Source organism: Salvelinus alpinus, chromosome 7, assembly GCF_045679555.1.
Source record: "Salvelinus alpinus chromosome 7, SLU_Salpinus.1, whole genome shotgun sequence".
NCBI classification, from domain to species: domain Eukaryota; kingdom Metazoa; phylum Chordata; class Actinopteri; order Salmoniformes; family Salmonidae; genus Salvelinus; species Salvelinus alpinus.
In genome coordinates this window covers 11,887,908-11,903,846 of record NC_092092.1, presented here as the reverse complement: position 1 = coordinate 11,903,846, position 15,939 = coordinate 11,887,908, and the positions used below count along the sequence as shown (strand labels likewise).

At 41.4% G+C, this 15,939-nt stretch overlaps 2 protein-coding genes across 4 annotated transcripts in view; both read left to right on the top strand.

Annotated features, from left to right (window-relative positions):
• Nucleotides 1-3,370, top strand: part of col21a1 (collagen, type XXI, alpha 1) — a 47,501-nt gene extending 44,131 nt beyond the window's left edge. For all 3 annotated transcript variants that reach the window (XM_071409148.1, XM_071409149.1, XM_071409150.1), the window contains exons 28-29: nt 435-512; nt 1,259-3,370. In XM_071409148.1, coding sequence (XP_071265249.1) covers nt 435-512; nt 1,259-1,449 — 269 coding nt within the window. In that variant the 3' untranslated portion in view covers nt 1,450-3,370. The remainder of the gene's footprint in view (nt 1-434; nt 513-1,258) is intronic.
• Nucleotides 3,371-8,648: 5,278 nt separating this feature from the next.
• LOC139580461 (bone morphogenetic protein 5-like) overlaps nt 8,649-15,939 on the top strand; it is a 34,904-nt gene continuing 27,613 nt past the window's right edge. Inside the window, exons 1-2 of the mRNA XM_071409146.1 lie at nt 8,649-9,710; nt 15,447-15,639. Of these exons, the coding sequence (XP_071265247.1) occupies nt 9,215-9,710; nt 15,447-15,639 (689 nt within the window). The 5' untranslated portion in view covers nt 8,649-9,214. The remainder of the gene's footprint in view (nt 9,711-15,446; nt 15,640-15,939) is intronic.

Genomic DNA, 15,939 nt, shown 5'->3' with positions numbered 1-15,939 from the left:
ATTTGTACTGTCTGGAACACATTGCATTCTATTTGTATTGTCTGGAACACATTGCATTATATTTCTACTGTCTGGAACACATTGCAGTCTATTTGTTCTATCTGGAACACATTGCATTCTATTTGTACTGTCTGGAACACATTGCATTCTATTTGTACTGTCTGGAACACATTGCATTCTATTTGTATTGTCTGGAACACATTGCATTATATTTCTACTGTCTGGAACACATTGCATTCTATTTGTTCTATCTGAAACACATTGCATTCCATTTGTACTGTCTGGAACACATTGCATTCTATTTATATTGTCTGGAACACATTGCATTATATTTGTACTGTCTGGAACACATTGCATTCTATTTGTTCTATCTGGAACACATTGCATTATATTTGTACTGTCTGGAACACATAGCATTCTATTTGTGTTTCCAGGAGATCCTGGATTAAAGGGTGAGAAGGGCAGTCAAGGAAGAACAGAGATTGGAGATCCGGGAACACCAGGGCCTCCAGGTAATAATAAGAATATAATACATGTTTACTATGTATGGTACGCTACTGTTCATTCAATTGGATATATGCAATTTACACTGAGTATACGAAACATTATGAACACCTACTCTTTCCATGAGATAGACTAAGATCCCTTATTGATGTCACCTGTTAAATCCACTTCAATCAGTGTAGATGAAGGGAAGGAGACAGGTTAAAGAAGTATTTTTAAGCCTTGAGACAATTGAGAAATGGATTGTGTATGTGTACCATTCACAGGGTGAATGGGCAAGACAAAAGATGCAAGTGCCTTTGAACGGGGTATGGTAGTAGGTGCCAGGTGCACCGGTTTGTGTCAAAAAAATTAGGCTGTTCTGAGGGCAAAAGGAAGGGTGCAACTCAATATTAGGAAGGTGTTCTGTATGTTTTGTACACTCAGTGCAGTTATGTCTATTCAGTTATTTAGTTAAGATAGAAATGGAATCAGGAGAATGTTCTTAAGATTGATGCATCTGAGTCACTGCATAGTGTCCAATCATGTCCTCAGTCCAAGCTGTTGGATAGTACTTTCTGGGATTCATTTCAGATCTATTGCGACCCTTTTCCCTCTTCTGCAGATAAACACATAGTAAGCCTTCTGGGACCTTAGCTACCCTTTTTCAATCAAAAGTGATCAAATAACAGGATTAGGAATTGTTGGCAAACCAGTAGGACATGTTTTGGAACCACAAGAGAAACATCTAATTTGTAATTGTCTACTTTCCCAGGTCAAATGGGTCCCCAGGGGTACAGTAAACCAGGTCATCCAGGGAAGCCAGGACCCCCTGGCTTAAACGGGGAGGAGGGTAAGAGAGGTAACCCTGGGGTCCCGGGCCAGCCGGGGGTGTGTCATCTATCCATGTGTTACGGTGTCATGATGAGGAGCAGGGATCCTTTCAGTAAAGGACCAAACTATTGACCCAACATGGCAGCAGGCAGGCAATCAAACAGTCTGGAGTTGATGCATAAATCTCAAAGAAAAACAGCAAATCTTTCCAATCTCAGGAAGATCACATTTTACAGTGTTTCCCATTAGTCACGGAAACAGGAAGTACCTCTTAACATGTATATAGCAAAGATACTCATGTGCATCCTTTCATGACTTTTATCAAGCCCAGTTTATACCTGATTCTAACCTGGTCCTTTGTCCTGATCTTGTCCACATTTTGACTGTCCCCACATTTTTAGACAGGTGTAGACAGTTATAAGACTGTGATCTGATTGTGATCGAATCTTCCTGACCAGCTTCTTAGGTAGTCAGGCACACGTTGGGTTTGGAAATATCTGTGTAGACGAATCTGGACAGATGGCACCATTGACTTATGTCATCAATATGTGTCTTAAAATAAATAAATAAATATTATTTTGAAGGAATAGCTGTGAAATAATTTGCATACAGGGAGGGGCCAGGAAATCTGGTCACAATGCATGCACAGTGGACGGATAAGAGACTACATTTCTGAAAATTTGGGAAGAATCAGAAAGTGGACAAGATCAGGACACAGGACCCATATTAGCAGCAGGTATAAACCGGCTTTAGAGGGGAAAAAACGTATTCATTCTGTTCTTCTCACATTCTGCTTGTTATGTCATGGGCTCCATTTTGCTTTAAAGGGATAGTACAACATTTTGGCCTTTTTGTACTTACCCAGAGTCAGATGAACTCATGGATACCATTTGTATGTCTCTGCAGGCAGTTTGAAGGTAGGTTCTGGAGCAATTGCTAACTAGCGTTGGCACAATGACTGGAAGTCTACAGGAACAGCTACAGGAACAGCTAGCATGAAAAAATGCTTCACTATCCCTTTAAAGAATGATAGTAATTGCTCCTACATTTGGATGGCTTTGGTTGGCATTGGTTGGATTCTGAGCCAAATAGCAATACAAAAAATCCAATGTAAAGAATTCTGCATTGCTCACAGAAGTACACAGGAATAAAGGGTTGGTACTCCACTTGGGCAATGCTGATGGTACATTTTCTTACCATATACTGCCCCCTGGTGTTGATTGTTTTTGCACCATACTTTTTGATTGGTCACCCCAAAATTATGCATTCTTTGCACCAGACTTTCTGATTGGTCACCCCAAAATGTAGTGTTTTTGCACCATTTCTTTTTCATGGTCACCCCTCAATTTGTTTAGCAAATTTGTTTGTATTTTTTTATGAAATGTTTAAAGACCCTGTAATCTATTATAATTTGTAATTTGACAAATAAAGTTGTTGTAAACAACATCTAAAGAATTATTACAAAGTTTCAGGCTAAATCTGTGAGCTTGCTATCTCTATAATGGAGGCTGCTATGTTCATGAAACATTTTGATGAATAAACATATAAAAGCCATAATCTAAAACCTGTGTGCATTACAGCGATGCTATTTGAGTTTATATTCTTTTTTTTTTTACAATAACTAGTTTATGTATTGTATGAAAAATACATTAAAAAGTATTTTTTTTAAACTTGAGTAGAGGATAGGCCTACCTACTAACAAATGTAAACCTTGGAAATCCTAGCTACTTTCTGTCAAAAGAGTGAGGGCTAAATGAAACATGTTGACATCTTGACTTAATCTGAAGTTTGCTCTGTTGCAAATTATTTACTGTTCGCGCATATATGACATTTATGTGCCTGAGTACCTTACCTTACCGTACCTTGTCTTACCTTAGCCTATCAAGTTGAAGTATTTTTGGTTATTTATAAAACTGAACTAATTTACTGTGTATTGATGGGCTTTACCTATGAGAGCTTGGTCGTTTTTTTGCTGTGTCTAATTTTGTATGTGTAATGGTGACTTTTGTATTGACTTTTGGTATCATTAATTAAAACTTTTCTATGACGTGAAGTTTTTTTGTGTTTGTGTTTTTGTGTTTGTGTGTGTCATGCAAATTAAAAAGGATCACTTTTTACCTCATATTATTAATTTCCCTCTGTTTCAAAATCACAGTTAAAAAGAAATACCTTTTGATGAAATCATAATGGGAGCTTTTCTTCTTATCTTTTTACAGATAAGGTAAAAAAGTGGTGGAATTTCCTTTAAAGTACAGAATTCTCACTGGGGGTAATTGGGGATGATAAATGATGGTCCTAACACTCTCACACTCTTACATCTTTGTACGATCTTGATCAACTGTCACATCACAGTTGCCGGATGACTCAGCCTGCATTTGTGTGTGTGTGGGCGTCCGTGTGTGTGTGTATCTGTGTGTCTGTTTATGGCTGTCTGTCTGCATTAACAGGTAATGTACACATCCTACACTAGATGGTGCAATGGGATTACAAGTCTGCAACTAAACTGTGAAATAACTTCATCAATTGGGATGCTTAGTCAATTGAATGAAAAATAAATACTTTATAGATTGCTAATAATAATAATAATAATACTTTACAATTTCTAGCTATTTTCAGAAGAAACTCAGCTTCAAAGGCATAGAACAAACAAGCAATAGATCTTAATGAGTAGCCTAGCTATAATTAGCTAGGTCAACCAATACGTCATCATGAGTAGCCTAGCTATAGTTAGCTAGGACAACCAATACATCTTCATGAGTAGCCTAGCTATAGTGAAGTCAACCAATACATTATCATGAGTAGCCTAGCTATAGTTAGCTAGGTCAACCAATACATTATCATGAGTAGCCTAGCTATAGTTAGCTAGGTCAACCAATACATCACCATGAGTAGCCTAACTATAGCGAAGCCAACCAATAGAGGCCAAGTCTTTGATGGAGTTTATGCTGCTACTGTATATGTCTTGGGGATAATATTGACAGCACTGCTAACCTGCACCTGAGCCAACCAATGACTGATAGCTTGGACACTATGATAGTACATCAGTTATATTAAAGCTGAGGTAGGCCTACTGCATGATTACAGGTTGTTCTTACATGTAACTATTGCTAACAATCCCTTCAAAAGTTGACATTTTAGTAGTGTATACATAGGTCTGAACATAATTGTAAAAGTAATTGTGTTGCCTGTGATGTAAATGGATGTTAGGATATTTATATCATGATATAGCCAATCAATATACTATTGCAAACCTGGCAAAAGAGCTTAGCAGCCATATCAATAGCACATACGCTCCTGTATACATAGGCTTACACATGCCTGGGGCTTGTGTGGTTCAGTTGATAGAGCGTCGTTTTTGCAATGCCAGGGTTGTATGTTTGATTCCCACAGGGCACCAGTACGTATGAAAATGTATGCACTAACTATAAGTTTCTCTTGATAAAATTCGAAAATCCCCTTTGAACCCCATTATTTAACAATGTCCAATGATGATGACCATACAGCCCCATGTGTTGGTGAGGATAACTCGCGCACATGTCACACCTCACCAGCCTACAGTCTTCTCATTAAGAAAAAAATGATTTGCAACTTTGTGGAGCTAAAAGGAAATAATAATGAACAAAAAAAATAATACCCAACATGCGACAATTTCAGTTCATAGATGGAAAAAAGTCAATTGAAATAAATTCATTAGGCCCTACTTGTCACGATCGTTGTTGTAAGAATCGGACCAAAATGAGGCGTGGTTTGGGTTCATCATCTTTATTACGTGAACTGGCAAAAAACAATGAAGAACAAAACGAACGTGAAGCTATGCAGTGCTCAAGGCAACTATATACAAACAAGATCCCACAACAACAGGTGGGAAAAGGCTGCCTAAATATGATCTCCAATCAGAGACAACGATAGACAGCTGCCTCTGATTGGGAACCATACCAAGCCAACCTAGAAATTATGAAACTAGAATGCCCACCCTAGTCACACCCCGACCTAACCCAAAATAGAGAATAAAGGATCTCTAAGGTCAGGGCGTGACAGTACCCCCTCCCCCCAAAGGTGCGTACTCTGGCCGGCAAAACCTGACTCTATAGGGGAGGGTCCGGGTGGGCATCTAGCCTCGGTGGCGGCTCCGGTGCGGGACGTGGACACCGCTCCGCTCGCGGATCCGCCCGCTTCGGTGGCGACTCTGGTGCGGGGATCGTCGCCTGAAGCTCCGGACCATGGATCGTCGCCGGAGGAACCAGACCGTGGATCATCGCCGGGGACTCCGGACCGTGGATCATCGCAGGAGGAACCGGGCCGTGGATCGTCGCCAGAAGCTCCGGCCCGTAGATCGTCGCCGGAGGAACCGGACCGGGAACCCTCGCTGAAGGCTCTGGACTGGGAACCCTCGCTGGAGGCTCCGGACTGGGAACCCTCGCAGGAGGCTCCGGACCGGGAACCCTCGCAGGATGCTCCGGACCGGGAACCCTCGCAGGAGGCTCTGGACTGGGAACCCTCGCAGGAGGCTCTGGACTAGGAACCCTCACTGGAGGCTCTGGACTGGGAACCCTCACAGGAGGCTCTGGACCATGGATCATCGCTGGAGGCTCCGGGCCATGGATCATCCCTGGAGACTCCGGGCCATGGACCATCACCGGAGGCTCCGGATTGGGAACCGTCGCCGGAGGCTCCGGACTGGGAACCGTCGCTGGAGGCTCCGGACTGCAGACCGTCGCTGGAGGCTCTGGACTGCAGACCGTCGCTGGAGGCCTGGTGCGTGGAGCTGGCAAAGGGCGTACCGGGCTGAGGAGGCGCACTGGAGGTCTGGAGCGTAGAGCTTGCACAATGTGTCCTGGACAGATGACAACCTTCGCACAGCCAGTGCGGGGGGCTGGCACAGGACGCACTGGGCTGTGGAGGCGCACTGGAGACACGGTGCGTAGAACCGGCACAGGACGTACTGGGACGTGGAGGCGCACTGGAGGTCTGGAGCGTAGAGCTGGCACAACGTGTCCTGGACAGATTAGAACCTTCGCACTGCAAGTGCGGGGAGCTGGCACAGGACGCACCAGGCTGTGGAGGCGCACTGGAGACACGGTGCGTAGAACCGGCACACATTGTACCGGAATGATGACACGCTCCTCAAAGCGAGTGCGGAGAGCTGGCACAGGACGTACTGGGCTGTGGAGGCGCACTGGAGACCTGGTGCGTGGAGCCGGCACAGATGGTACCGGACAGATGACACGCTCCTCAGGACGAATACGGGGAGCTGACACAGGTGCCATCGGCTAACACGCTACTTAGGGCGAATGTCTTGCCTCCCCAGCCAAACCAACAGCTCTTCCTCTTCACTCTCTTCACATTTCGCCAACCACTCCTCGAAGGTCTCTATCTCACCCCTCCGTTCACTCTCTCAATCTATCCAACTCTTCCTCCATGGTCTCTAACTCACCACTCAGCGTCGCCGACCACCCCGTGTTCCCCCCCCCAAAATTCTTTTTGAGGCTGCTTCTTGGGCCTACGTCGTGGCCGCGAACCCCGATGTCGTCGCTTTCCCTCCTTCGCTGCTTCCGCCTGCTTCCATGGCAGACTTTTGTCTCCTGCCATTATTTCGTCCCAAGTCCAGGATGTCCTCCACTCCTGGCTTTCCTCCCAGACCCAGGATCCCTGCTCCTCCTGGGCACGCTGCTTGGTCCGTGGGTGGTGGGATCTTCTGTCACGATCGTTGTTGTAAGAATCAGACCAAAATGCAGCTTGGTTTGGGTTCATCATCTTTATTACGTGAACCGGCAAAAAACAATAAAGAACAAAACGAACGTGAAGCTATGCAGTGCTCAAGGCAACTATACACAAACAAGATCCCACAACAACAGGTGGGAAAAGGCTGCCTAAATATGATCCCCAATCAGAGACAATGATAGACAGCTGCCTCTGATTGGGAACCATACCAAGCCAACCTAGAAATTATGAAACTAGAATGCCCACCCTAGTCACACCCCGACCTAACCCAAAATAGAGAATAAAGGATCTCTAAGGTCAGGGCGTGACACTACTCTATTTATTTCACATGACCTCCCCCACTGGGGAGGCAAGCCCAGCCAATCAGAATAGGTTTTTCCCCCAAAAGGCCTTTATTACTGACAGAAATACCCCTCAGTTTCATCAGCTGTCCAGGTGGCTGGTCTCAGACGATCCCGCAGGTGAAGAAGCCAGATGTGGAGGTCCTGGGCTGGCGTGGTTACACGTGGTCTGTCGTTGTGAGGCTGGTTGGACGTACTGCCAAATTCTCTATGGCAGAGAAATTAACATTAAATTCACTAGCAACTGGTGGAAATTCCTTCAGTCAGCATGCCAGTTGCACGCTCCATCAAAACTTGGGATATCAGTGGCATTGTGTTATGTGACAAAACTGTACATTTTAGAGTGGCCTTTTAGATTCCCCAGCACAAGGTGCACCTGTGTAATGATCATGCTGTTTAATCAGCTTCTTGATATGCCACACCTGTCTGTAACAATATTCGTCTTCGGATGAAGAGTAGTCATCGGACCAAAGCGCAGCGTGGTAAGTGTTCATGTTATTTTTATTAGAACAGAAACAATAAACAAAATAACAAAGAGAGTGAAACGAAAACGAAACAGTCATGTAAGGTGCAGCAACACAAAACAGAAAACAACTACCCACAAAACACAGGTGGAAAAAGGCTACCTAAGTATGGTTCTCAATCAGAGACAATGATAGACAACTGCCTCTGATTGAGAACCACCCCGGCCAAACACACAGAAAAGAAAACATAGAACACAAAACATAGAATTCCCACCCCAACTCACGCCCTGACCAACCAAAATAGAGACATAAAAAGGATCTCTAAGGTCAGGGCGTGACACTGTCAGGTGGATGGATTATCTTGGCAAATGAGATATGCTCACTAACAAGGATGTAAACAAATTTGGCCACAACATTTGAGAGAAAAAAGCTTTGTGTATGGAACATTTCTGGGATCTTTCATATTTGCATTCATATTTTTGTTCAAAATAGATGGGCCTGTCCAAAAAGACCATCAACATAATATTGTAGGTGGTCAAAAATGTACGTTGATTGATGTATTTCTAGATTCAATGAATGTACAGATTTGATTTTGGAAACAATAATTACTAATTTGTCCAAATGTCCTTTCCTTAAACGCACGGATATGGCCAACCCCGTAGGGATAATCAAATGGCTGTGTCATTATTCTTTGACTTGTTAAGACAGGTTTCAGATTTCAAGTGTCTCCCCTTGCACATCTGAGTTGCCACATTCATCTCCATGTCGGTTAAGTTTTATTGCGGCTGCTAGAGGTGGATGCAAAAACTTGTTCCTGGATGGGATGGACTCATTGGATAGACAACAAGCTTCAACACATTTTCCCAAAACCTTTACGCGCCGTGGCAACTAGTGGCAACGGGTGCTATTACTATATATAGTCTACTGATTTCCACTCAAAGGGGCTTTTATGTTCCTATTCAATGAAAGCGTTGGGCTTTTTCGACTTTTATGGGCGTACCTGCATGTTATTGTGTAGGTGCGAGATAAAGTCACAATTACACATGTGATGCGCCTTTTGAAACATGTGACAGTGGGACATTGGATTTAAGCGGAGCACTGGAAAGAACTTCAACAAAAACGTGTTGTTGAAGAGAAGGGAGAGCGAAGGGACAGCTCCACAGCATACGTTGATGTGAGACTTACAAGAACATCATTGGAGGCAGACGTTCTCCTTTAAAGTGTTGTGACATAATAACCTTTATGTTATGCTGGATGTAAAAAAAAACATTCAGAAATTGTGATATTTGCATTGAAATGGAGATCATCTTTATACATTAGTAACAACTGTATACTTGTGTAACATCATCATCAAAAACATAATTGTGCAAGATGAGAGCTTTCATTTCTTTGAACCGGGCAACGTTTGGACTTTTCTGGACCTGCTTGAGTTTTCTATACTGCGCTCATTGTGGTTTAGGCGACAACCATGTGCATTCTAGTTTTATTTACAGGAGATTGCGTAACCATGAACGGAGAGAGATTCAGAGAGAGATTCTCTCTATTTTGGGTTTACCACATCGTCCAAGGCCCTTTTCTCCAGGAAAACAAGCATCTTCAGCACCCCTGTTCATGCTTGACCTGTACAATGCCATGACTACTGAGGAAGAAGAAGGGTTGAGAACACAAGAGGTTACAGGGAAAGGATTCAGCGGGAAGGCTCATGGAAACTCGCGTAAAGGGTACCTCGGATCTCCGCAGGGAAACTCTCGTGTTTCGCAACCTTACCGCGCGGCTCCTCTGACGAGCCAAAGCCCTCCACTCACTACATCTCACGACACCAACTTTCTAAACGATGCTGATATGGTTATGAGCTTTGTCAACTTAGGTAAGCGAATTTAATTGAGAAAGGTTTCAAGCTTGCTGATTTGTGCCGTGCGCTCCAACACCCAAAAATGGCAAATATTGCGGTAACTGATTAACCACAGTATTTTTTAATCCTTAGAACAATGTCACATGGCCTTCCTACTACTAATATTTTAATATTTTGATTTGTTTATATATTATAGGCTTATTCTTTTTCTTATATTGTCCATAAGTCCTTCAATGCTGGAAACGTACTCTTTAAACCATGCTTTTTTAATTTTTTAAATACCACATAGATTCATATAAATTCTAACTTAACAACATTGATTAAATGAACATGAATCTGTGTTTATTTTTCTTGAATTTGATTGAATTCATTAGACGAAAATAATAACCCTAAACATGTTAAACAAATGTTCCTCCCACAGTAGCATATGCATGGCTATTCATTTTGTTGCAGATAATTATGATATTCAGTTAGATTTCCAATTAATAGAAGTTATAGGCTATTTCTGTAGTAGCAGGCACTCATTTCCCCTTTGTCACCTATAGCAGGAACAGTGTGGCACACTGCTCAGAAGTGTTCCCAAGTTCTCTTCAAGGTCACTGTGCTGTTTGTCTTAATGCTGTACTTTTCATTATACTGTTGTTGATGTTTCAAGTCTATTTCGATTTCAATATCAGTTTCTATTTCAGACTTTGAGATGCCTAATATTAATGTCAGACCATATTTACAAGGTAAAACAGTGGTAAAAGCACAAACAACCCATATTTTAAAGACCTTATCCATGCTCTTTGAATAAGGTTTGATCAAACAAGCTGTTTGTATGGACATTCTTCAAATTCTCATCTCTATGGAGATCTTGAAATATTCAACTGCAATTTCATACTAAGTCTTGCTTCCCCTAAAATTCATGACTTTTCTCTTAAACCTTCATATTTGAATAACCTAGGACAATGGTTATTTGACAAGGGGACATCAAAAGCATTCAGCACATGTTAGATATCCAGCACATACATTTTGAATGAATAGATGTTTATCAAAGTCCTTCATAAGGTCCACATTGGAGTATTTATATTTTTAGAAATTGTCAAAACGCATTGTAGCCTAAGGAAAGGCGTTCTGGTAAATATGATTAACACTGTTTCTTCAGTAGCGCTGACCTTTATACCCGCAGTTCATACAAACTTATCAGATGACTGTCTGGCCTTGGTTAAATTGGCCTTAATTACGTCCTGTTGTTAAAGAAAGGAAAGCGATCGAACGAGGGCTGCACATTTTCGCCACTTATTCATCGTGGCAGTGGATTTGGGAAGTAAGATGTGAAAGCAGTAGCATTGTTAATTTGTCTTTGTGTCATTTTTCATTAAACATTACATCCCAAAGGAGAGTGAAATGTAATGTATATCGCATTTAAGGAATAGTACAACAGCGGCAAAAAAATATATAAAAAAATACATTAAAGCTTTAGATCCGTTGTTAAGGAGCTAGTGAAATGTTATACTTGTTCACATGTGCCACTATGATAAAACACAAACTACACTTACAGATGTAGGATCTTAATAAAATCACTCTTTTGTTGCTGAGAATTTTCCTGCACTGCAGGAAATACAGAGGATCTTTGTGATTTCCAGGAATTCACTGAAAAGCCACACTAACACAGGTTATATTAACTGAACTGCACTTTTCATGTAGCCTACTTTTGGCCAGATAATAGCCTAACCACTGATTAAGCAACATTATGGACTAAACAGTTCAAATCCTGTTGCTGCAGGATTATTTTTGCTGTGACAATATAGGTCAAATTAAGATCCTACAACAATACAGACACATCTACCAACAACTACAGTTACAGAGAACACATTAACAACAAAGAGGCTTATACAGATATAGCTCTTATAAGTGCTGTATAGCGAAAGCATGTAAAAGGTATTTGTGTGAACGCTGTTGGATGTAAAATCCCTCACCTTGGCCAGTCCCATCTGTTTGCACTTAGAGCTGTATGGCATGTTCACTGTCAGCCTTTAATGCGCTGTGCTCTCATTCATGGGACAGTCAGTGGTAAAGTGTTCAATGAGACTATTTACGCAAGTATTACTACTACAGCTATAATGGATTTAACTACACTAATGCTACTACTAACGCCTATTATAATACTACTACTATGAATGATTATTAGGCCATTTAAGTGAGGTGTTCACAAAAATGCATATTCACTCTTGTCAACATTCATTTTTATTTTATTTAACTAGGCAAGTCAGTAACAAACAATTTCTTATTTACAATGACAGCCTACCCCAGGCCAATTGTGAGCTGCTCTATGGGACTCCCAATCACAGCCGGATGTGACGAATGTGACTGCAGTGACACCTCATGCACTGAGATGCAGTGCCTTTGACCACTGCGCCACTCAGGAGACATTATCATGAGCAATTGTACAAAATCTGTATAATTTGCCTAGTTCCTCTTCCAAATTGTCATCAAAGGTTATTCACTGAAACTGCTACATGTCAAGTAGCCTAAGTGACCGACCCTTTTTAGTGAGTCAAACCACCCTCTGAATTAATCTGCAGCTATCTGACGCTTGAAATACTATATACTCAACCTCACTTCTGCTTCCGATTACTGACAAAAGCTAATCATGGAGCAAGTCCAATCTGTAACAGGACGGCCTGACCCCTGGCCTGTCTGTGTTAAGTAACCACAGACTTTCACTGTAGATAAACTATCAGTGAAATGGACTCACTGGCTGTATGATTTCACTGGCTGTGCCAGAACACTAACACACCTCAACATCAATGCTTTTCTGCTGCTATTTAGCAAGTGTTGGATGGTTAGCTGTCACTTTGTGTCTTCTTGACTGCATGATGGCATGCCTTTGATTGCAGACAGGGTTCAAAATGAGGTCTGCTCTTCTTTGTTGGTCAAGTGTAACTCTCAGTCATATACTATAGTACAAATGTACAATCTTAATTTGATCAATCTTTTGTTGCTGATAATTTTCCTGTACCGCAGGAAATGCAGATGAACTTTGCGTGATTTACATAAATTCGCTATTGCACTTTTCATGTAGCTTACATTTGGTCAGCTAATAGCCTAACCACTGATAAAGCAACATTATGGACTAAATGTTCAAATCGTGTTGCTGCAGGATTATTTTGCTGTGACTATCAGTGGAGGCTGCTCAGAGGAGGAAGGGGAGGACCATCCTACTCAGTTTTGCAATGGTCTACAGTAGCCTTAACAGAACCCTCTACTGTAGCACCATGGTGTAACCGGAGGACAGCTATTTTCCTTCTTCCTCTGGGTACATTGACTTCAATATAAAACATAGGAGGCTCCTGGTTCTCACCCGCTTTCATAGACTTACACAGTAATTATGACGACTTCATAATTACCTACCAGTGTGTCAGGACCCGGTGCGAGAAACAGTCACTAATAATCGTCAGAACCCAGAAGATGAGGCAGACACAGCAGTACTAGAGATGGTGGTTTAATTAAAGAACAAAATCTTCAGGCAAAGAAACTAAATCCACAATGTCCAAAAATAAAGCCAAGAGGCACAAAATGGAAATCCTCCAAAATACAAAAGAAACTCCACAAAGTGGTAAAAAACAGCAGGGAAAAACAAACCTCAAAAGACTACTCAAATAATACACAAGAACTAAACCAGAGAACCTCTGGAAAATCCAACAAGAGAAATATCTGTATAAAACAAGGCTTGGGCTGGGGCTGGGTGCTAACTTACAAACACTGAGCAAGGAACTGAGGAACACACAGGGTTTAAATACTAACAAGGGAACGACCCACAGGTGCAAACAATAATTAGAGCAAGAAAAAACAAAAGGTACAAAAAAGGTGCAATGGGGACATCTAGTGACCAAAACCCGAACAGTCTTGGCCAAAACCTGACACAGTGCTCTTGCAGTATGAACTGACATGTTGGCCATCCAATCAAAGAATAAGATAATTTATCTACTAGCCTACTGAAAGCATAAGCTATAGCTAGCTAGCACTACAGTGCATAAAATGTGGTGAGTAGTTGACTCAAAGAGAGAGAAAGACAATAGTTTAACAGTTTTGAAAACAAATTCATTTCTTCAAAAATTAAGGAGAAGCAGCAGAGAGAAAGAGAGAGAGATTTCGTGGTATTTCTTTTCTTATTATTTTACCTTTCACTTACTTAGGTATTGCAGCTAATTTAGCCTGCTCAACAACCTGACTCCAACATTGAGGAATGCTAGATAGCTATTTACTGTATGTTAGCTAGCTGGCTAAAGTGTAAATCATAGTCCACATATGCTGAGACGTGATAGTCCGGCGTCCCATTGTGACATAGCTACGCGGCTCCGATACGCGTCCTCTATTCATTTGAACGTATTGACAGTTGGAGAAATAGCTTGAGCTGAGAATGAGAAAAGTATGAAAGCTAAAGGTCCAATATTCTATAACACTGCTGTGAGGCTATGAAACACTGCAACTCTTCTAAGTCAAGGTAAACTTTCAGTTTTATAAATGTATTGCCACCAGGGCCTACTGGTGTAACTGCTAAACTGCTTACTGCGTGATTATATATATGGATTAGATTGTGGGTTTACTAACGCGTTAGTTCTAGTTTGTTGACTATAATGTTAATATGGTGACAACGATGTAAGCTGTGTAGCGGTTAGCGGTTATGGTATGAAGGCTTGGCTTGGAGAGTTTTTTGCCCTTGGTCACAGCTATTGTGTTGTGCACTGAAGTCCACAAGCAAAGAGAGAAGGTAAGAGGAGGAGAAACATTTTGAAACTACTTGGACTAATGATTACACCCCAGATCAGCTAGATGCAGGCAAGAGTGTGCAAGGCAGTATTGAATGTGTCACTGTCTGTTATCTTGATTACTCCAATTTGTCTCTCGACCTGTGCACCAACGTTAAAAAACTTTAATTTGCATGCTAAGTTGTAACAACCTCATGATGGGAATAGGGCAAATTAGAGTATCATCCAATATGCTGTAATAGAAATAAGGCCATGCTCATTAAAAAAATGGTCTTCCCTAATCAAGGCACGACCGCCAGTGGTGACAATATTAGTTAAATGAAGATGCTACACCTGCATTTATCATTTTTGTAAATTGGTAATGTGCACATTTTATATTGTCCTCCTATGAAACAAGTTTAAACAAATATATCAGACAAAGATAACTTAATATGGGTTTCTTGTATCAAACATAGCCAATACGTTATATAGGTACTACAGGAGATCAATATTAAGTTGGTAAATGAGGTCAAAGCAGTCACTCAAATCATGTAAAAAAAAGTATGTCTGATCTCTTTTTCTCACGCGGAGGGGCAGACGAAAGTAACTTTAAATTATTGAAATCACCCTGTTTTTCATAACTGACAGCCCATTCATCATCGGCAGAGAATGTTGTGCCGCACACAGTGGAGGGCCTGTCTGGAAACGTCTACTTGTACTCAGTTGACTGATTGAATGGACTGGAGAGTGCTTTTGTTGGGAGTCAAAATGTTTGGATTGGCTTTTGGAATGTGAAAAGTTTTGATAAATTACTTATTTTCAGTTAGGTAGGTTACTGCTGTCACACCACATTATGTCTCTTTGCAACATATTTAGGATCTATTGTGTATCAGGGAGGAAGATATCGGTAATAATAATCACTGATCTGAATAAGGTTTATACATTGCCTCTCAGCATGTTATGCAGTTATGCGAGTCCTCTATTTAGTCCTCATGGACCATACTGTCTTCTTTTTCAGTGGAGAAAGACAAAGATTTCTCCCATCAGCGAAGACACTACAAGGAGTTCCGTTTTGACTTGACTCAGATCCCGGAGGGGGAGGCGGTGACTGCTGCTGAGTTTCGGATCTACAAAGATGGCAGTCCTCCGCGCTATGAGAACATTACCCTGAAGGTCACCATCCACCAGGTCATCAAGGAATATCAAAACAAGTAAGCTCCAGCTGCTCTTCATTTTAACACCCCAAATCATCCCAATTAAATATGAGGTATATCATTACATTTTAAATTCTTGTGAAATGGTATATAAATTCAGCTATGGACATTTATAAGTCCAGAAACAGAAACAGATTATATTGACTGCTACCTATGGAATAGGGTGATTCATAAATTCCACAATATTTTTTTTCTAAAACAGTACTATGCACAGTAGAGTATCCTTGACATCCAGTTTTATACCTCATTACACGGTCACTGTACATTTTGTCTAAATCAAACTATGTTATGAACTGA